Source organism: Marmota marmota, unplaced genomic scaffold (genome assembly GCF_001458135.2).
Source record: "Marmota marmota marmota unplaced genomic scaffold, marMar, whole genome shotgun sequence".
In the NCBI taxonomy this organism is placed as follows: Eukaryota; Metazoa; Chordata; class Mammalia; order Rodentia; family Sciuridae; genus Marmota; species Marmota marmota.
In genome coordinates, this window is record NW_026000138.1 from 5,342,781 (window position 1) to 5,366,632 (window position 23,852).

Below are 23,852 nucleotides of genomic sequence, written 5' to 3' on the forward strand. Positions count from 1 at the left end.
TTCCTTATCATGCTTATGTTCTATGCTTTTAGAAACCTATGCACCTATTTATAAAAGCTATTTTAACACTCTTATCTATTAGTTTTCTGTTATTTCTTTATTCTCTTTCTGTGATTGACTCTCTTCATTTTATGGGTTGTATTTTCCTGCTTCTTTATATGTTTAATTTTTTATTGAATGACAGATGCTGTGAATTTTTCATGCTGCTTCCTGGGTTTTGTTGTATTCTATTAAATAGTGTTGGATTTGTTCTGATACAAAATTAAAATTAGTTGGATCCTTTTGAGGCTCACTTTTCAACTATTTTTTAGAGTAACTTCTAGACAGCTTTTAGTCTAGAGCTAACTTAGTCCCACTACTAAAATGTGATGTCCTTCAAGGATTGCTCCCAACAACCCATGAATTACAAGGTCTTCCCACACTGTCTCATAAAAATGCTAACTATACCTAGCCCTGAGTGAGCTCCAAGAACCACTTAGATTCTCCTCCCTTGTGCTAAGGTGTTTCCAGTTGGAAAACAATTAACTTTAGGCCTGCCTTGTTTGTTTACCTTTTCTAAGGGATCACAATGTTCAAAAACTGTGGCTTAATATATTTTGTCCAGCTTTCCAGTTGCTTAAAGCAGAAGGATAACTTCAATTATCTAATTCCTGTTATATCACATTGATCAGAAACAAGTATTTTAACTTTTTATTTTGAAATATTTCAAAATGACAAACTGTAAGAAATTCTATATATTCATTGTTCAGATCCCACAGCCAAATGTCCCAGTAACATGCTTTATAGAAAAAAGATCCAACAGAATACCCTTATTGTCATGTACATCTAAAAAGAACAAGTTTTTAAAAAAAAAAATGTAAAAAAAAGATCCAAGCCAGGATGACCCTGAACTTGGCTGACATGTCTCCATTGTCTCCTTTAACTAGAACAGTTTCCTAGATAGTCCTTGACTGTGGAGATGTGTGGCAGTTTTAAAGAGGGCAGGTCAGTCATTGTGTGGAATGTTCCTCAATCTGGGTTTGTCCAGTATTTCCTTAGGACTAACCAGGTTTGACAGTTTGGCTGGAATCTCACAGAAGTGCTTCTGTGTTTTCCTAACTGCATCCTATCAACATGGTACAGGACGACAATTTGTATCACTACTGATGATGTTAAGTTTGACTGCTTTATTAAGATGTTATCTGACAGGCTTCTCAATGGCAAAGCTACTTTTTTCTCTTTTTTAATTAATAAGTGTTCTGTGAGAATATTCTTCGAGACTATGTAAAATCCCAACCATCATCCCATTCTTTTTTTTAAAGATTTTTTAAATATGGACACAATATCTTTATTTATTTTTATATGGTGCTGAGGATCGAACCCAGTGCCTCATATATGTGAGGTGAGCGCCCTACCGCTGAGCTATAACCCCAACCCCCATCGTCTCATTCTTACTCACTAGTTTTATCATCAATTGACTTTTCTGTCTGAATCAATTAGTACCATGGTTACCAATTAGTGATTTTCTAATCTCATCATTCTTTCTGTAGTTATTAGACGACATTCTACTTTAAGAAATTTCTTCTCCCTTTTTATTCATCTATTTATTTTTTAAAGTGTGTACTTGAGGATTCCTGTTTTGTTTCATGGCATGTTATATTCTGTTGCCATCAATATTTACTTTGATACTCAAACTGTCCCAGAACTGGCCAAAGGGAACCCTTCAGGCTAGCACCTGTGTACGCCGACAGGGTACCATCATTTCTCAGACCCCTCTTCACTTCCTGGTGCACACCGCTGTTTCAGGGTTACTTGGTTCTTTCCTGCCCAGCCCTGCAGTTAGCACTTCCAGCAGCTCTGGCTCCTCTTAGTACACAGCATCTTTTTGAGAGCTGGGTACTAGCTGCGCTCCTTGTTGCTGGGCTGATGATCCTACACCTCCTCAGCAACAAAGCCAGGACAAACACGAACACACACACACACACCCCATCTGTGTACTTCTCTTCCTATCTGTACTGAAAATCATAAATTCCACACCTATACTCCCCATGCCAACCTGGCCCCACAGGGCTCACTCTGGCCTCCCCCGTCCCATACGTTCAATTCCTTCTCCCACAGTGAGAAAACTGGCTCCCATCACCCACTACACACCAGCTCAGCCTTTTCTGTGAAGTGCCAACCTGCCAAACCACCATGCTGCTGCACTGGGGCTCTCTCCTCCTCCACCTGGCCCCTCAGGGCTCTCCCTCCCCAGTAGGACCTGCCTAGTGGCTTTCTCACTGAAAAGGCAAGCAGCAGGCACATTTTGCTTTTAAAACAGAAATACACTCATTCCACAAATATATTTCTTTCTGTTTTGATAAAACTCTAGGATTGAGAATGGAGTAAACACTACAACTAAAACTGCAAGTACTGAGAGGGAAATTAAATTATCTCACTTAAAACCAGATCAATCTTCCTCAAAAAAATCAAACTTACGGTGGCTTGTCAGTTGGCACATTTAAGAATTTGAACAGTTTATTTTTCAAAACTATCTCCCAAAAGCTACCTTGTGCTATTTATTATTCCTTTCAGTTTTTAACTTCAACTGCAATAAGCCAGGAAGCTACTCTGAATTTATGCATCACACCGTGTATTATTAAAAATTAGTTTTCAATAAAACAACCTCTAATAAACCAAAGGATTAACACTAAATCTTATATCATAAATTGAAAGTGCCACTCCTTTTAAAATTTTCTTAATTATCTTAGAATTTAATCATCTGCTATTCTGTACCTAATACAGTGTTGCTGCTGTTGTTTTTTTTTTTTTTAATTTGAGAGCTTGCAGAACCCCAAGAATTATCTGTGGACCCCTCAGCGTGAAAACCAATGTGCTGTAAGGTTAACACGGGCATGTGGGTGATCATCCAGTGCCAAGAGCCTGCAAACACAAATGCACACGCTGAGATCCCACAGTGCAGCTCAGTTACAGGGTCAAAAGACCTACGTGGGGCTTTCTGAGATTGCCATCAACATAAATACGCAGATTTTCAAAAGTTTCCTAAAGTCTCACAACTCTTGCCCAAGACCATCTCTGTTGACTCCCGCTGAAGGAATACTGCACCATTATTCAGTTATAATGCTTATTAGTTCAAAATATATATAAATAAGTATAATTTCAAGCTCTTCTTATTAAATAGAAAAACATTTAAAGGAATAGCTTCCTCCATCACATAATACAGCCTCTGTGGCTTGCCTATGAGACAAATTCTGACACTCTAGAACATACCAGGTAGGAACTGCTTTAAAGCTTAATTCTCTAAGAAATACTTCCTGAACACCCACATTGCCTCAGCTCAGAACTCTGCATTTATTTTTTACTATTATTTTTTTTACTTCTCCACAGAATATTTTTTAAATGTGGGCACTCCTTCTGTTAAGAAATTGCTCAAATGAGACCGGGGATCGGGTCAGTGGTAGTAGAGTGCTTGCCTAGCATGTCCAGGGACCTGGATTTAACACCCAGTACCACAAAAAATAAAAAGAAAGAAAGAAAGAAAATTGCTTAACTGTGTAAATGTACCATATTTTTTTAAAAAAATTTTTTAGTTGTAGATGGACACGATACCTTTATGTGTTTATTTTTATGTGGTACTGAGGCTCGAACCCAGGGCTTCACACATGTGAGGCGAGCACTCTACCACTGAGCCACAACCCCAGCCCGAATGTACCATATCTTTTAAAAGGACTATTCCTAGAATTTTTTTAGTTTTTGTCAGAAAGTTGTTTCACTTCATTCTGTTTGCCAAGTATCCAATTGAAAGGTGCCTGGGCCTAAAAGCAGACATCAATATCAGGCAAGAATTTATTAATGAAACTTTTAAGAGAAGTGACCAGAAAAGAAAGGCCTTGAAACCAAATAAAATTCTCCACAACCCACAGTCAGCTGTCCCAGGCAACTCCCAAGCAGCACCTCAACATATTACTAATCCACCTCTCAAACTTCAACTTTGACCACAAGAAAGGGAGGCAAATTGTATACTGCACTCATCGTCATCATCAAGATTCAAACAACGGGGCTGGGGTTGTGGCTCAGCGGTGGAGCTCTCGCCTAGCATGTGCGAGGCCCTGGGTTCAATCCTCAGCGCCATGTAAAAATAAATAAATAAAATGAAGATATTGTGTCCAACTAAAAAATAAATATTTAAAAAAAAAGATTCAAACAAGAGACATATGCAAAACAATCAAAAAACTGATTTTTTTTAATTAAACACAAACTTATTAATGAAACTTTAGAAGCACCTTGTCTCTAGAACTGCATAACTAAACCATGGTCCTACTGTTTACCATTAACAAGCAGCTTGCAGAGAGCTGCTCTCACCCATTGTCCCTACAAAAAATCACTGTCACTTCAGCCTAGGAAAGGCTGGGCCCTGGACAATGGAGTCTGTGTATGCTCTGACAATTGCACTGGGACTGCTGCAGAAGTGGCTAAGCCACCTTGCCTCACTTGATGGCACCACAGAAAGAGGACTGTTGGCTGTCCCATCTAGGTCCCACATGCTAACATGCACCTGGTCTCATCTTTCCTCTGCCCATTTAGGGGGACAAACAAGAACTTCTTTGCATATAAGAAGTGTGTAATCTCACTTCTTACCAAAGAATGAGTTTTTAAGACAAACTCTGAGCAGGGAGTGGGCTTCCAGCACACTGCCATTCCCTAATGCTGTGGCTCAAGGCCAAAGGCAGGCAAGCATGGAGCAGATGGAGTCCTGGCAAGGTCTCTGCTGTCCCTGCATTAGCAGCATCTGCTCATTACTCAGAACCTTCGCCTGCTTTATCTAATGCTCCAGGAAAAGCATTTTGATTTGATTCATTTCGGTACGGTAACGTGCAACACAATTAGTGGTAAAATCAAACTGGAGGACAGCCAGTGCTGACAATCGGAAACAAGGCAGAAGAAATATGAGGCCAGTGGGTTGGAATTCAAAAAATCACAACTGTGGATCACCTTGCCAAATCTCCACACCCCAGGTGCATGTGCAGTGTTCCTACAGGGCAGGGAAATGGAAAAGGAAAAGGACGTAGGGATGACTTACTTTCTCCCAAAGCAATTTCCATCTCCCCTCTGGGTGAGATTTCTTCTGTGGAGAACATGGTACAGACCATGGAGAGGTCTCGATGACTACAGAGCTTCACTTTGGCACAACCAGAGAGCTGGAGTTCATTAACTCATTTTATTATCTTACTCTTCTTTTTTGTGAGGCACAGTCACAAATTTTATATGGCAGATCCCACAAGGTAAATTTCCCCTTTGCCATTTTTTGCCAAAGAATAGCCAGTTCACTGATCCTGTACAGAAGCCATTAAAAAGAAAAAATAGTGTGCATTTGATTGTTCAAATCCGTCTTTGCTCAGAACTAGCTATTCATGAATATGTTGACATAAATATCATTGTGCCAATCTTATAAACTAAAGTGAGAACAAAGGTAATGCCACCTGAGGTCTGGGGAAAGAAAGCAATTGCTCTTTATCACAGAAAAAAGTAACAGCCTGTATCAGATTGGTAGGATGCACTCAGAGAGGAGCCAGAAAACTCAAGAACTCTAAGAGAAATAATCCTTAACATCTAAATGAACTTGAGACAAATCAAAGATTTCAAGATGAAGTAACCATCTTCCCAAGCATTATGTGAAACCCAAAAGGACAAGACAGACAAACTCAATGATATAAACGTAAACTATCAGACAAATCGAATGAAACATGAAGTATGAAAACAGATTGAAACACAAAAAATAATTTCGTTTCTACAAGCTTGTAAAGGCAGCTTTCTGATAAGAGACATTGAAAAAAAGATCCCATTCAGATCCACATTTTCTACTAACCCACCAGGATAAATTCTATATGGATCAAGATTTATAGCCAGATGTGGTGATGCACACCTATAATCCCAGTTACTTGGGAGACTGAGGCACGAAGAATTGCAAGTTCAAGGCCAACCTGGGCAACTTAGTGAGATCCTGTCTCAAAATAAAAAATATAAAAAGGGACTGGGTGTAGTTTAGTTGTACAGTGCCCTTGGGTCCAATTCCTAGTACCAAAAAAAGAGAGAAAGAAAAAGATTTAATTATTTAAAAAGTTGTAATGGTTAATGGAGAAAAAGAAGTAGCAGGTACACATATGAAAAAAATTCAACCTCTCTCACTCTAAAAGAAGTATAAATTAAAACTATACTCAGATTTTTCAGATACCAATTCTTATCCAGTTGATAAATACCCAAAAGTTTGAAACACAATTCAATGGTAAAACTGAGAAAATGGGCACAGTCTCACACTATGCACAATACCCCGTTTGCATTTACCCTTTAACCCAGAAACCACTCCTCTAGGAAACTACTCTTCTGCCCCCATGTAAAATGTCCTCTGACAGTTTTCCACCACAGCACTGCTCATACAGCAAGCGACCAGATGCAACACAAGTGCTCCTCGACAAGCCGTAGTGCTTACATACGATGGGATGCCACGAGTGTGTAAGGAGTGGTCTTCCTCTGCACAGACAAGGGCCACCTTTCAAGATATGTTACGGTGTGGAAAAGCCAAGATGTGGAAGAACATATGGCAGTACGCTACCTTTTGTAAAAAGAAAAAAGTGTGAGGAATAAGAATAGATATTTATATTTGCTTGGAATTGTAATACCAAAGTACTGGAAGGACATATAACAAAATATTGTTCTTTAGAATGGAATGGACAAAGGTGGGTGAAAGCAAGATTTCTCAATGTATAATTGCCAATATTATTTTGATCTTTGATCCCTTAATATATATGAATCAAAATTATTAAATCACAAAATAAAATTTATTAACCATTTAGAAAATTAAAATCAGCCACTAATTTCTAGAAAATAACATAAAACAAAGTCCATTCAAGAATAAATGATAAAAAAAATCAGAAATATGTAGGACCAGGGTTATTTCCTTAGCCTTTTCCTTTCAGTCAAGAAAAGAGAAAACCCCAAAAAGAAAAATGGGAAAACACAGGAACAAGCAATTTGCAGACAAAGAAACAGTAACAACTAAACACATAATGAAAAGGCATTCACGTAAACTTCGAGTAAAGTAAGGCAAACACAAGAACAAGGAAACGCCACTTCCACATGTCAGACACGAGGGAACAGTCTCCCTCACATACGTTTGTGAGACTAGACTGGTGAAACCCTTCTGGGGAGCAATTCACAATATTCGTCCAAACATAAAACACCCCCAGTCTTCAACCCAGCAACCAGTCATTTACCCCTTGTGTACGCTTACACAAGTTCACTGTGGTATTTGTTTCAGGATGCTGCTTGCAGCATTGCCTTTTTTTTTTTTTAAATTAGTAGCAGGGATTGAACCCAGAGGCACTTAACCAACGAGCCACATCCCCAGCCCTTTTCATTTTTTATGTTGAGACAGGGTCTCCCTGAGTTGCTTAGGGCCTCACTAAGTTGCTGAGGCTGGCTTTGAACTCATGATCCTCCTGCCTCAGCCTCCAGGGCTGCTGGGATTTTAGGTGTGCATCACCATGCCTGGTGCAGCACTGCTTTCAATCACTTCCTAAACAGCTCAAATGTACATCAACAGGGGCCCTAACAGATGGACTGAGGACAGCCACACAGAGCAACACTACAGGCACTAAAACAAGATGCTGAAAAGAGTAGAGAGGGAGCCTGCATGTAAGACCACGTAACAGCAGCACTTCAGCTTCTCTTCTGATATATTTCATATACATTTTTGCCATCTGAATTTCAATTATGATTTTAAAACCAAGCATGTGAAATATTTTGACAATCATTTGCCACATATTTACCAAACAAAACAAATTTTCTGTCATATCTACTTTGTTCCCCAATATTTCTGTGTAGCAATAGGGATGAGGGGGATAAAGACAATTCTTATTAACAATATAAAACCAGGGTCTGAGGGTATAATTGAGAGGCAAGTGTAAGCTGCATATGCCAAGCCTTGGGTTAAAACCCCAACACCAAATGCACACACAATCAACCAGCAGAATACCTGAGTATCACCTCAAGCTGTACCTTGCAAGTTCAAATATGAAACAAGGGCACAAATAACTTGAGTGCACAGTTCTAGAAGAGCCTCTGAGTTTGGCATTGCAAAAACAACACTAAAACCCCCCTAGTACAATCTGGGATTCACAATCAGAGTTCTGGATTTACTACTGGCTTCAACCTCAAATCTGTTACTTAGCTGGCTTTAGGCCTGTTTCCCCATTGGTAAAATATGTGTGTACCAATGTGTATGTGGCAGCAAGAAGTTCCTAGATCATTCTAAAACATGCTAACTTAAAAGTGATACAACTTTCATATAGGTGTTTATATTAAAAAAAAAAAAACTTCACTGATAATTTAAAAAGTAGCAAACAAGCTCAAGCTTGTTTACAGAATTTCAGTAACTATAGATGAAATAATAACTATATGACAGAAGCAGCTCAGTGAATTTCTATAGGCTGAAAAGACAAGAATCTATCTATCAACAGTGCCTACTAACATCAAGCCAAAAGAAGAGCATTCACAGTGCTAAAATAATAAAGATCCAGCTCTAATTTTCATCCTTGAATGACATATAGATATAAAATTCCCCATTAGCTATTTCAGTTTTGTCCTCTGAGGCAACAGACAATGTCACACTGACTCTGAGGACGTGCCCCAGCGCCCTGACATGAACACTAACATTCTGAAATACACTGCAGTCTACCTTCAGGCAAGTGGGGAGACAAGAGATTCAGTTTCCAACAGAGTGGACATGAGGAGCATGAGTGGCGGTCTTACAGGATACCACGGCCACTGAAATGACTATTTCTATTAGCTATAAACTTCCAAGTGTTTCATTACTTCTGTAAAAACTAACTTTAGACTATTCTCACCTAGTTCCATAAGCCCACAGTTGCTCACACACAAAAAGAACCCTCTCAGTGCCAGAGAGACAGCACATTGCTATCAAATATCTTGTATAGTATGTAAGTGCCCAAAAAAAAGGTAGGCACTGACTGTTATTTTTCTATTTCCATATTTGTCAATAGATTATCTATGATATCCCCTTATCACTATTCCTTTTGGACTGAACAGAGGCTAAAGGAAAAGTAGGCCAAGTATATTTAATATTTTACACCAAACAAGTTATTTGCTTAAGATGGCTTGGCCAGCCCTGTCGTGTCTGGCACCAACGCCCAGCCCGACAGTTCCAGTAGGAATTAAACACCGGTTTTAATGGGTGCTGTGTTCCAATGCCTGCTAACACACTGAGGGTTCCTTGCCAGCTTCTTCACATAAAGGCAGGAGTGTGTATGTGTGTGCCCACGTGTGTGTGTGGAGGGATTACAGGGGAGCTAGCCACAGCTGCTTAATTTCTGTGAAGCTTTTTTTCCCTTCAGAGGGAGGAGGGCTGCATTACTTACCATCCTCATAAGCTGCTACCGCCAGCGAGCTGTTGATCCTCACAAAGGAGACATATGGCTGCATTCCAGGCTCATCCTCCTCATACTCTGATTCCAGGAAGGGGGCCACATAGTCCCAGGTGCGGGTGTCCCACACCCTCACTTCCCCTGATGTATATCTGGAAAAGAAGGATACACTTGGTTCCAAAATGGGATTGGAGAGAAAATGGGGAGGGCCTTGAAACAACAGGGGAGTGAGATCTGGACAGCAGGGAACACTCCTGTGACACTGTTTGGATGAGTAACTCCAACGCGGGAAAATGTCAACTGGATGACAGAAGGCTGTGAACACGGTTCACATTCTCACAGCACAATGGTGACAATTTCAAACAAGAAACTATAATAAGAAAGTGGGCATCGAGATCTCCTCACTTCCCTTTTTACACTGTTAGAACCAATCTGCCACCTCAAGTTCTCCCACTAAAGGGCTCACTAGCAGAAATCTGTAGGAGCAAAGAGATTCTCTCTCTCTCTCTCTCCCTCTCTCACACACACACACCAGAAGGAGATGCTGCTGGGATACTAGGAACTGATGGTCTTACAGGCGCAAGCTTTCTAATACCTCATCCATGCATCAGATTTGACTGATTAAAGTCCCTAAAGACTAATTGATTTGCTGAAACAATTAAATCTTGCCTTTAGCAGCCAGACAGCGCTGCCTCCTCATGAAACACTCTTGTCTAAATGCACACTGGTTGTGCCCTCTTAGAAAACAAGAGCACTTGCTCGGTCCTATCCCTACTGCCACTCCCACAAATGACCGTCTCCATTAAAGCCAGGTAGGGCCAGAACCTGCTCAGACAGGAGGCCCTTAGGGTAACAAAATGCCAATGATGAGTGGGGCACTGTCTGCCACCGAGGGCTTTTTTTTTCTTTCTTTCTTTTTTGAGGTAGTAGGGATTTGAACCTAGAGGTGCTCGACCTCTGAGCCACATGTCCAGCCCTTCAGTTTCATTCCTGAGACAGGGTCTCTCTAAGCTGCCTAGGCTAGCACTGTAACTTGCAGTCCTTGTGCCTCAATCTCCTAAATTGATGGGATTATAGGCATGCACCACAACACATGGCCTTGCCACTGAGTTATTCAAGTTCTTTTTTTTTTTTTTGTACCCATAGGTGCTTAACCACTGAGCCACATCCCCAGTCCTTTTTAATATTTTATTTAGAGACAGGGTCTCACTAAGTTACTTAGGGCCTCACTAAGTTGCTGAGGCTGGCTTTGAACTCACAATCCCCCTGCTTCAGCCTCCCGAGCTAGTGGAATTACAGGTGTATACCACCAAGCCCGGCCTTATTTAAGTCCTTTCCATCTGTTACACAGGTTTAATACCACATGTAAAACAAGTGGCAGGAGGGTTAAGGTTGGAAGTAACTTTGAGTACCTCATGATGAGCCCACATCACAAAGACAGGCAGGTGATTCTGAAGGGCTTCAGTCTTCCTAAGGCCCTAACCATTCATTGTTCCTTCGGGGTTTCACTGTAGAACTGAACAAGATAACCTCTCAGATCTATTTAATCACTGAAATCTATGACATGACATGTATAAAGCAGGCACACAAGTTCAATCTCAGTTGAGATTTTTAAATAAAGAAACAAAGAACACTGATTTGGGAGTGCTTTGTTTACATTTAATAGCTTTTCCTCCAAATTATTACTTTATAGTAAATGCCTGTATTACACAATCCACGGGTTGTCCTGTCACACCAGCTCTCTAGGCTGAAGAACTTGCTCTCCACCTGGGGGATGGGGTCTGGAGAGAACACGTGATGGCCGGAGATGAAGAGGAGAGATGTGCTTTCTAACATGGGCCTGCTGCCTCTCTGACCACTGAAGTGCTCACAGAAATAAGCATCTCACAGAACCCTCACACCATCAACGTCCTTAAGCCTGGTGATGAGAGAGCAAGGGAGGCTGTGGCTATCCCCCAGGCCAAAGCACACTCGTGGGCTTCCCAGGCTCTCCAGGAAGCTGTCCACATCACCCTCTTAACCGTGAACCCGACTCAAGAACACAAACCCCACACCCCACTGCATCAAGACACCGCACTCAACCTGACACCCTGAAAATGACTTGCGATGTTCTCTGGAGTAAGGCCACTTGCTTAGCTTCAGAGACACTGAATGAGACATTTGAATTCCTAGACTGTGTGATTAGAGTCTTAAGGTTAAATTCCAGGTAAAAGGAACTAGTTAGTTTAGAAAAGAAAGGTTAAAGGATGACACTGTCTCTCAGAAATACAGAGAAAGGCAAGTGAGAGAAAGAAGGGGAATTTAGATCAGAGAACTATGGATCTCTGAGGAGAAAAGAGTACTCAGCCAGGAAATGTATGAGCCAGGGTGGTTCTGAGAACCACACCACACCCTCAGCTTCCTGCTGCTCTCTGTGGCACCCCCTTGAGGCACAGCGGGAGGCGCAGGGTGTCCAGGACAGGATTTCAGTGGCCAGAGCTGCAGTGCTCACCTCAACACCATCAGTCAGTACCCCCAACACAGAGTGCTCCAGCAAAGCAACAACAAAACTGCAAAATAGCGGGGGGAAAGGCGAGGAGGGCTTTAACTTCTGAACCAGACAGAAGGGAACTGTGAGATACAAACTGTTGATTTCTCACTTCGAGGGAAGAGGAGAGAGGCAGGGCAGGGGTCCCAGGGAGAACAGTGCTCTATTGATATCTAAAAGGCAGCTGACGAGCCTCTGCTTCCCTGAAGGAAGCTGGGCACTCACAGTGACTCCGCACATGGAAATAAATGCATGTTCTCCTCCAAAAGCTCCCACTCACTGCCACACTAGCTAATTCCGAATTCCTTGTTTTTGTCAATGTTTTTGTCAGTCCCAGGTCACTGGTACAAAAAGAGAGAGGCCCCTTCAACACCTCCTTTGCCATGATGCACCACTGCCAAGCTGTTTCTGTTCTCCTTCCTAGAGATGGCACCCTGGTCCAAATCCCTCAACACTCCCAACTGTCACAGCCTCCCTGTGTCTGAGCCTCTCCCATCTTCAGTCAACCCTGCTATGCCAAGCCCTCCAAACACCAGTGTTCGTGAGTCATTCTTCAGGAAACACTGCCAGTTTCCCCAGCCTCTGTGCGAGATCATGTCCCCACCATGATCTACCTTGCTAGCAGCCTGGACTTGTCTCTATGACAATTATTTGGTGACTAACTGTTCCTCTTCCTACTCTACTCACCTCTCAGTGTCTGAGACCAGGGTCTGGGTCTTGCTCACTGCTGTACCTCCATCAACAAGAACAGTCAGACCAGAACAGTGCTTGACACTCCAGAAGCCTAGGCCAAGTCTCACCTCGGAACACCTTAATGAATGAAGTCGGAATTACAGGGCCTCCTGAAAATCCTCCACAAGCCAGCCCCTGCCCTTCTCCCCAGCCACATCCTCTCCTCTCTTCTCCTCTCCCAGTGCCAGCCTACAGACAAGGTTCCCAGCACTCAGAGGAGATTTTCCATAGATACTCATTTAAATTAACTCCATTTTTCAAGTTCAAAGAGCATGAGAATCACATAAATGTTTTGCTATAAGATGACTCAGGAGGTGAAACATAAAAGACTGACTCCTTTATTGAAGGGAATGGAGAATAAAAGACTGTATTTCGCAGGTACTGAGCCATGATGTGGCCGCAGGCCATGAAGCCTAACACAAATAAAGAAATGACAGCAAGGGAGTGAGACGTGGTGCTCATGAGCACACTCACGTTTTCACAACTGCAGAACACTGGTTGTGGCAGAGGGGCCCGGATCTAAAGGAGCTTACTACTGGCCAGGAGTAGCAAGAACAGATACTGAATGGAAGTAGGAAAAAAGGCTGATTTTTCTCCAGAGCTCCAGATGTCTTTATCGCTGCCTAATGACAATTACACTCAACCAATTAAGACACCACTATGATAGCTGCATTGTCAGTAAGCCTTTGGACCCCAATGTTGATGGCTCTAATTAGTGTCTGCAAAGTACAACTGCAACTAATACATTAGCTGATGTAAAAACACTAAAGAAAAACCGAAGAAAGAAGCCTTTCCACACGAGTAAAGATATGCCCCAGCCTGTGGCACAGACCAGTGACACAGTGAAGCTGTGTGCTTTCCCAGTCTTTTTCATGCTTGGCAAGGCTGAGTTTACCTCTAAATAAATAGGTTAGGGACCACAGCTGATTTTTTGTTGAAAGAACGGGAACAGAGCCTCTCCCAAGCTTGGCATGCCAGAGCCAATTGCCAATTTAAAATGATTTACCACCAAAGAGCTTTCATTAACTAGTAAGTTTCCAATAAGCAGACTACTTATTTGCACTAAGAGGCCAGGAGAAAAAGAAGAAATTCTGTATAGCTAAAAATAACCTTTAGCCTTTCTTCTTGTGTGAATATCCAGCAGGGCTTCCATTTTGCTTCCAGGTGTCGGCTCTTATTTGCTAAAAACAAATTTGTTCATGGCTCTTCATAAAGATGCAATGGGGAGGAGTGTGTTTCGATTTAAGAATGCTGAGAAATAAGGTTAAGTGACTTACCCAAGGTCACAAGAAACATTTTAGAGGCACAGCTGGAATCAAATGTGCCCAGGTTTTATCAATGTGCTACTTAGCTAGCACGCCACTCTGCCTCCTCAGATGACAGTGTCTTTAAACAAATACTGCTTTTAAGAGCCATCTCCATTTAAGTGCAATATAAGGAATTTATTGTTTTCAACATTGTGACTCAGCCTTGCAGGACATAACCCCTAACCCTAACCCATCAATTCACCACTATATTTCAACTGGAAGGTGAGAAGCAGCACAGGAGATTCATCAGCTGGTAACAAGAGCGTGGGGTGGGGCAGATCAAGCTGCCACACTCGCTTCACAGGTACTGTGTGAGGACATACAGAATAGTTGGTAACACTTACCCTTTATAGGATTGTACTCAAGCAGTCAACCTCAAATCAAGTCCCAATTCAATTCTGATCAGGCACTCACAGCAGCTTCAGGCCAGGGACAGTAAATGATTTGTGTGTTTGAAAAAACAAACAAAAATGTAGTGGCTACCTAGAGTCCTATGTTAAGAAGGATTCTGAAGCTATACTCCATCCAGTTCACCAGAAAAGTAAATGCTGTGGTGAATTATTAACAACCATGACTGGTTCAGGAGTGAGAAAAGGCAACTCCCCTGCCCCAACCCCACCAAGTCCTGGTCATCCCTCCAGACTCAGCTGAAAACCACTTCCCAGGAGGGACCTGGCCTGAGGTTGAGTATGTGTGAGGTGCCTCTCCGGTGTGTTCTGGTGCTCCGCTCTCCCCAACTCCATGCTCTCCCTAGTCATATCCAGTCAGCCTTTTCGCTTCTCACAAGCAAGGAATGCCCAGGAATGTGTAGGACTCATCCATATGCTGATGTTGATGGAGTAAAGGGATCTGCTGACTCAGCCTAGAAGCTGGAGGCGGTTTAAAGCCTGCTGAGCAATCAGGCAGAGGCCCCTAAAAGTAAAGTACCCACATTCTAGGAGATACTTATGCCCTCAGCATGTAGAGGTTTTAAGAACTGTTTACTTGTTCCATACTTTCTTTAATAATACCAAAGATCACAAATCAACTAAAGCAAAAGTATTTGCTTACTATTTTATATAAAATATGACTGTGTTGCATTATGCAATTAACAAAATGAACTTAATCCCACAGTGTAGCCATTCTGCAGAAATGCACTACAGCAAACATTGAGTACGGTTGAGATGCATCAATTGAAAAATAATGAACGTCTTAATGGACCTTACGAGATACGTGCACCACACACTTAAAACTGTTTTCCATACATCTTGGTTAATCACAATCAATAGAGTCAGAGTCAATGATGATCATGCAGTTACTATAGCTGTGGCCCTTCCCTTTATTCCTTGGAGAAGCAGAGATGGATAAATGCAGCCATGAGTTCACCAGTATTTATTAAGGATATTCTGGGGCTCCTTCATTAAAGATATAATAAATGTAATGCTCTACTCAAGTCACTTATCAATATCTTACCTCAGACTTATTTACTAGAAGAGCATATATACCTCACAGCAGAAAATAAATAAGTAAAAATAATTTTAAAAAGAGGTCCCTAACGGGTAATGATCAAATTCCTTATGGGAAACAGTCCAGTGACATAATAAGCAGCAACAAAAAATGCATACGAAACAAGGTTGAAAGAAAAACTGTAAAGAGAAATCGTTTTCTGAAAAGGAGAAAGACAGAAAGCATGTCCTGAGTTACGTATAAACACTGAGTTACGTATAAACATGGGTGATCTAACACAGCTTCATCCCAAGCTGCATTTAGAAAGTGTCTGTTATCTCAAGAGCCTCAGGGCAATCCACAGGCATTACGAAACTAGCAGTTTTCTAGGAACACTGTGAGTTCCTGAACAAAAAATATTTTCAAATTCAGGGTAACTATATACCATTTCAGATTGAAGCCTCTTTTAACACTTTGGAATGCCACATGATCCACATAAAGGTACATTTTTCAATTAGTGGGAAAAATGGAGGAAGAAATGGCCAAAAGCAAAGCACTCCAAAAGTGACCTTGGATGACTACGTTTAAACGAATATTTCCTAATAGTTTTTAATTGTAAAATAATGATAAAATTATTAATGTTAAAAGTATTACAAGGGGCCTGGGTTGTGGCTCAGTGGTAGAGTGCTTGCCAAGCATGCATGAGGCACTGGGTTCAATCTCTGACACTACATAAAAATAAAAACAAATAAAATAAAGGTATTGTGTCCACCTACAACTAAAAAATATACATATGGGGAAAAAAAGCATCAAAAGGCAAACTAAAGCTATCAAAGATTCAGACAGCAGTTGATCCCCAGGGCTGCCAAAGGGAGGGGAAAATATATATATATTGAACTGGGTCATGCCTGGCAGCCAAAGCAACAGCCAGAGTTCATCATGTTGTCTGAGAGGGTGGGGGAGGGAGGGAGGGAGGCCTTTTGTTGTACATCTTCTCAGGCACACTTGCCTCAAAGGGAATGAAACAAAATGGGACAATTAAATATTTTTAGAGAAAGAAGGAAGCTAAATTTTTGCAACATTAAATGATAAATTCTTCCCTCCAATTCCATTTGGTAGAGGAGAAACCTGAATAAAGAGTCACTGATTCTTCCAGTAAGAACAAGAGCTCATGCTGAAAAGGCAGATCACAGTAGAGGAAAACCAGGGCGCAAGCATCTAGAAGTATTGAACAAACTTCATCATACAGGTTGCTTAATATTTTTTTTTTAAACCAAAAGAGGGGAAATTGATCCTCTCATGTGAAAATTTTAAAAAATGTGTTTCTTTATACAAACTGAAATGCTCCAGATGTATGATTTTAAGTAACAGTGAGGAGGGAGTTTATTGCAAAACACCACCATACTCCTGGGCATCTGATAAAAGCTTCTGTGAGCTATTAGCTTAATGACAGCAGAGCTGGCACAGGGCCTCCAAGGAGCCCAAGGCTTGCCTCTCTTCCCAGGTTTACCTGGGAAGCTCTCCTTCACTAGGTGGCTCTCCTTCACTACTTATGGCAAACCCTACCTGACACCCCCCAACCAGGTCTTGTACTGTGACCTTTCTGAACTCATGATGTCATCTGTTTGCAACTTGTAACTTCCAGAGTGCAGCTGGGGAAAAGGAGAACAGTCCAAGCATCACAAATAGAACAGGGATGTTGTCTGTCATGCCCCCTTTTCTTCTATTCTTTTTTCCTCAATGAAAAAAAAGAAAAACATGTAATTTTATTTTGTTTTGGGGGTTGGGGATCAAACCCATGGCCCAACATATGCCAGGCAAATGCTCTACCACTGAGTTATACCTCCAGTCCCAACACATAATTTTTAAAACATTTATTCTAAGTGTTGTCACTACCCAAAAACAAAAGATAATTTTTAAAAAAAGGAGCAAAGATATATTTCCCAATCTCTTTGTTATCAACCAACTTTCTAGATAACATCTCTTCTTCTAAAATACACAAAAACCACTCATGAAACCTCATTAGCATTTCAGGGGGCCATCACATCACACAGGAAATGCAGACAGATGGGGTTTTGATAGAAAGTCAGGTGGCTTATTCTGTACTATTGAAAGACTTTATTTTTAAAAAGTATTTTTTAGTTTTGGATGGACACAATACCTAATTTATTTATCTTTACATGGTGCTGAAGATTGAACCCAGTACCTCAAACGTGTTAGGTGAGCACCCTACCAGTAAGCCACCGCCCCAGCCCGACTGAAGACTTCTAAACACAAATTCTTCCTAAAGGAAGGTCACTGCTATGTCTCAACTGCTCAGCTACAGATGAAGAAACTTCTGCTAGTTCAGGCATTTTCTGTGATGCTGCTTAGGGCAGCAAAGTGACCAGACAAGACCGCAGAAAGGCAAGAGGAAGGGCTAGAGACAGAGTGCAGGCAGGCCAAAGGGAGCCCAGAGTGCAGGCTCACCGCGGCATGAGGAGTCTTCATTCTACATATTTGAGGTTCCCAGATTTCTAGGTGCCAGGACTGGCTTCAGGCCCCGAGGGTACAAAACTGCTGACTATATGGTCTCCACCTTTTCAAGATGGTGAAAACAACAAGATGCAGCACCGGCAGAGGCTCAGCAGGGAAGTCTACTCGTTCACCGACCAAAAGACCACCAATGACCTCAGAGGGCTCAGCGTTATTTCTGGCACTGACATGAAGCAGGGAGGTCTATGCAGGAGTGAGCTTGAGGGACAGTTTGTGAACTTCAAACCACATGGTTAAACTGGAAAGAAATTGAGGGCTATGAAAGCATTTAAAAACAATTTTTTAACCTGGAAAATCATAAAAATCAATTTATCTAAATCTAGTAATCCCATTTATGGATTTTAGCCTATGAATGAATATAACCTGGAATGCAAGGACAATGGAAAAACTAACTCTTTAATCCTACACTCTTACACAGAATTCAAAGTTTCTACAATAACACGTGTCTTATAATTTTCAAATAAAGAATACTTATACATACACTGCTTTAAAATAAGAAAAAATATGCAAATCTCTGTATATAAAATATTCATAACATTATAGAAATATATGCCACATAAAGACATTTGGTCAAGAGACCACATATACGATGTGATCCTAGTAGATTATATGGTCTACTGATGTCAGTTATCTTAGTTTGTATATGTCCATTCTATAATATTTACCAACAAAACATTTCTCAAAACATACCCTCATTGTTAAACTATGTGAGACTGTATAATACAACGTAGGAAATAACTTTAATGTCCACTATTAGGGGAACAAATGAGAAAATTAGGGTATAATTATTCATGGAATTTCACAACCAATCAAAGAAGGTAATGCAAAGTAACAACATGAAAAAAATCTCACCAGCTTAGTAAGGAGAAAAAGGGCAAAGATTTAATAATGCAGGCTATGATTATATTATTTTTAAAAAATGTATAGAAAAACCAACTGAAAACCAAACCGCACACCCCAGAGATAACAACAGAATAAGTTATGCTATATGGTAGGACTTAAGTGGCTTTCTCTTTTCCACTCCATAATATTTTTACAAACGAACATGGTTTTAGCTCCACTATTATTTTTAAAGAGAAAAGAAAGATGCATACCACCAAAGAAAAACCAGAATGACACAATAATAGAACAGCTCGAGACTAGCAAATGAGGGCTTTGTGGAGGTCTCAGAGGCACTCGGTGCACACACGCCCTGCTCTGCCTCTGGCGACTCACACAGTTGGGTGTTCTGGGACTAGACCAGAGGTTCCTTCCAGGTTTAAAATAATATAATTTTTTAAGTTGAAACAACTAAGAAATTAGAGAACAAACAAGAGAAAATGGGCATTCTCCAGTTACTCACTGTAATGGAGTATATAAGTGGTGGAGGAAGGGGTCATCTGTATATTAAATTTTTGTGCTTATTCCAATAAAATAGTACCCAAGCACTACAGAGCATGTCATAGAATATTACAGAGCACCCCTAGCTAAGATGCTCAGAAATTACTAGAAAGCAGATCCATGCTGTAAAGTTCAATGTTATTTCTGAGTGAAACAGTAATTTAAAAAAATACTGAGACAACAAAGCCGCATGGTTAGCGGCTCTAGGTGCTGCAGCTAAGCACATGTCCAGGTGCTGTGAGAGGAGCAGCGCTGGGTGCAGGGCAGCTGTTTATTAGGCTAGAGTGCTATGGAAATCTCTGGGAGGAGCACGGGCCTTAAACGACAGGGACTGGGTTTCTGCTCAGTGTGGTGAAATGTTCTGGAATTAAAACAGTGGCGGAAGCCGCACGATCTTGGGAGTTTACCAAAAATCACCCAATTTTCCACTTTGAAAAGGTGAATCTTACAGTATGTGAATTACCTCTCAGTTTAAAAACAAAGATGTGATCAAAGATGACTAACTAGAACAGCATGAAAAAACCCAAAGTGTACTTGAGGGGAGTAATGAGGAAAAAGGGTAGACGGGAAACAAATGTCAATGAACTCTGCACATCAGGAAAAGATAACCACAGATTATTCTTAAGATAGGGAAGCAAAGACTCTTGGACAAAAAACTGCAGGATCAAAAGCTTAAGAAATAATGTCTGCACATGGCTGAAAAAGCAAGCACAGGTGGGGGGGCACAGCCACATGACAGGTGCTCCACCATCTGTCAGTGAGTTCATGAGTGAATGACTAAGGTTCCACTGACTGGGTCAACTGTGAGTCCAACTGCAAGAAAAGTTAGCCTAGTCCTGTGCAACTTGACTTCAACCCTAGGACATTTACACAGAGAACTGAAAAGATGGAAAGAGCAAGAAATATTGCAAATCTTTGCTCTCCACCAATTTTGTGAGATATATTTAATGGGTTTAAATGCAAAAATGGTTTATAGTTACATAAAACAAAACTTCTGAACAGGTTCCACTTGGGTAAAAAAGAGAAAAAGGAAAAGCAGAAGGGAAATGAAAAGAACATAGGTAAGTACAAGAGAAAGCAAGGTGAGGTGGCATGTCTCTTTAAGAAGCTCCTTGGAGATGCATAACTGCAGAAGGCCTGGTGAATACAACATTGATTGGGAATGAGGTAACCACAAACACCATCGTCTCAAATGAAAAGGGATTCGAGAGCTGACCCAGAAAACAAGCATCGTAACCACCAGATAAAATTTTAATGATAAACACGAGATGCTCTACATACAAGCAAGATTGAAGGATCCCATGCTAAGCCATCAACACAAGGTTCTTAGAAAGAGGAGCTGTGAGGAGCCTCTCTGACCCACAGCTCAAATTTCATCTTATCGATCCACAAAACTCTGCCATTGCTGGGCTTTATGCTGCCTAATCTGCAGCGTTGAACAGACCTCCAGGGAGCTGGGAGGCAGGGAGGCAGGGAGGCAGGGAAAGGAGGACTGGCACCTGGCCTCAGAGACCATGACCAGATAACAAAGTTGTATAACTGGCTTTCGGGATGAAAGTCTCTCCTCTATTTCTAATCTCTTTTTAGGACTGTTCAGTCCAATCTCAGCATTCTGTCCTCAAGCATCTTTTTACACAGGCAGAGAGAGACTCTTTAAGTCAGAAGGATACAAATATATTATGCAGTAGCCATTGACTCTCGGACTTGGGGGATGGAAGCACCATGCACAACGTGAGCTCTGAGGTCCACATTTCAGCCATGAGGGGCAGAAGCCTGATGACCTACTGATAACTGGATGGAAGGAATTCCAGATTTTTGACCCATTAATCTTTCTAAAAATAACAGTGCTACAGTTCTCCCAAGAAGGACATTAACCTCTAAATTATAGCCAGTGAAACAGAAGCCAAAAAGAACTGTCCCTCCTGGGTATAGCTTGTTTAAAACAAATAATTTTTCAGGGACATGGCATATCATAAAATATTTAAATAATCTATTTAGAATTTCAATTCAAATAGTGCTCTTCAAGGAATGCTATTTAAGGAAAGTTTTTTTAAGAAAAAGTCTAAGCCAAGGTTGGTTTTGGTTTTTGGTTTCCTGTAGGTAGCACCTTCACTGAGGCAGCTCAGCCAAAGCCCATGGAGACTCAGAAGTTTAAGGGTTTGGGTCTTCACATTTGGGCATACAATTTGAGATGGTAAAAGCATACAATCAAAAGTTTACAACTGCAGACTGTAGTTCAAGACACCTTCCTAATCCACAAAGAAAATTGATCTTCTTATAGTTCATTAAAGAAATACATAAATGCACCTCTGTAGTAAAACATGAAGAATTCATGAAAGTGGTTTTTGGAACAGAAGCCAAAGGAATTTACAGAAGCTAAAATTAAATTTCTCGGCCATGGAGACACATAAAAAACCTAGTTCCAGACAAGTTAAATAGCAAATACATACTATGTGGTGGGCAAGGAAGATTATGTGTGGCCGCAGCCCTTCCTCATAATAAATGCTTCAGAACAAGAGAATAAGAACAGGACCTGATTGTGCCAACACTTATTATTCTTGCTTGACTTTTTTATGTCTTCATAAAACACAAACTGTTTGCCTTAATGAAAATCTAACATAACATGCCATGAGAGTGATTTAAAAGCCAGGAAAGACATATTAAGACAAATGAATCACAAATCTGCTCCACACTATTTGCTTCTCTCTACTTACTACTGAGCTCTCAAATCCTAAAGAAGAAAGTCAGAGATTCTCCTCCCTACGCACAGCTGTCACTGGGGAAGGTACATGCTCTCACAGGAAGATAAGGTCATTGTGCTCAGAGGGCAGTTCTTGAAAAATGAAAGGCTGTAAGAAGAAGAGCAGTAAGTGAAAATTGCTTGGCTTACCCAGCAATGACAACACCATCGTGAGAGTGCACATCACATAAAACCGCGTCAGGAATGTGTTCCAGCTCACTCACGGCACCTTTGCGATTCTGTGTGAGAAAAAGATGCAGTTTATACTATTCTTAGGGCAGCCAGGAGACAATGCACTTCACCTTCACCCACCTTCCACAGAGATTTTTCTATGGCATGAATTTTATTCAAGTTACCTGGGCATTCAAAAGGACAAAGATGGCAACTAACATCACATTCGAGTTACCACATACATCAAAGACACTGAACCAGAGGGCAAGGTCATGTGAGATGCTGGACCTGTCCTCAAGGAGATCACTGAATATAAAGGAAGTATGTGCACATAAATAGCCACAATCCATAGTAAGCTGACCACATTTGCTGGTAATCACAAGTATCTGAAGAAGTATATAAAGTATGTTTAAAAATTCAGTTCAGCAAAGAGAAAGTACCTATTAACTCTTACAAGGACTCTCAATAAAATGAAAACACTACATATCACAAGAGATAAAGACCAGGAGATAGAAAGAGAGAAGAAAAGATGACATTTCTGATTGAGCTCAGAAGTTCCATGGAAAACCTAAAACCTAAACTTAACCTAAACCGAGTCTGTGGAAAGAGAGGTGAGGGAGTGTTATTTTCCACTATGTGTGCTACTCTGACTTTTGAATTCTTTTTCCAAGATCATTCATTATTGATTGAAAAAAACATATTAAACGATTACTTTCAGGGGCTGGGGATTGGCTCAAGCGGTAGCGCGCTCACCTGGCATGCACGCTCGCCTGGCATGCACGCTCGCCTGGCATGCGCGCGGCCCGGGTTCGATCCTCAGCACCACATACAAAGATGTTGTGTCTGCCGAAAACTAAAAAATAAATATTAAAAAAATTCTCTCTCTCTCTCTCTCTCTCTTTCAAAAAAAATTACTTTCAAAATAAAAATCAAGGGAATCTGAAGAGATATAAAGTCTTTACAGGTGGGAAATGTGAAAGAGTAGACAGTTAAGCCAAAAAGCAAGCATGAATACAGTAATTTAAAAGTACCAAATGATCATAATTTTAGTTTTGCTGCTTTGGCCCAGGATTAGAAATAGTGTTCCCAAGTGTCACACACAGTTCTTATCATACAATAAAGGTAGACATTAATATTATTGCTTATATTAGGGAAGAGATGATGACATTCATCCCATTAAATCCATGTTTATTAAGCAGTTATACTCCAGAAACTGGGCAAGAGAATCTGCAATGGTGGTCATTACTTCATCTGAGGATCAAGTCTACAGTTGAGGGATAAAACTGCACCCATCCAATAGGAGCTCTCCGACTTGTGGAGTCATGATGAGGGAAGGGAAGGATATGGCTACAAAGCAGAGAGAAGAGCTCTTTTGACAAAAAAGGTATTGAAAGAAGAGAGCCTGAGAAGAAAAGCTGCCTGCTGTTGGCACTGACTCATTCTGTCCGGGGGCTTCCCTCTCCTTCTTGGGCTCTGATCCCTCACTGATATTTTAGTCATAGAGGTCCCAGAATGCCAGGGTGAAAGAAAACACTATGCACACCCCAGGAAGAGCAACACTGTGGCCCCCACACCCACTTCATCAAATCACTTCCAGGGTGAACTGCAGGTGCAGA

The 23,852-nt window shown here is 41.0% G+C and overlaps 1 protein-coding gene across 1 annotated transcript in view; it reads right to left on the bottom strand.

The window, feature by feature from the left end:
- Positions 1-23,852, bottom strand: part of Fbxw8 (F-box and WD repeat domain containing 8) — a 106,151-nt gene that overhangs the window by 51,279 nt on the left and 31,020 nt on the right. Inside the window, exons 4-5 of the mRNA XM_015502542.1 lie at positions 22,216-22,304; positions 9,414-9,571 (exon numbers count right to left, since the gene is read on the bottom strand). Of these exons, the coding sequence (XP_015358028.1) occupies positions 9,414-9,571; positions 22,216-22,304 (247 nt within the window). The remainder of the gene's footprint in view (positions 1-9,413; positions 9,572-22,215; positions 22,305-23,852) is intronic.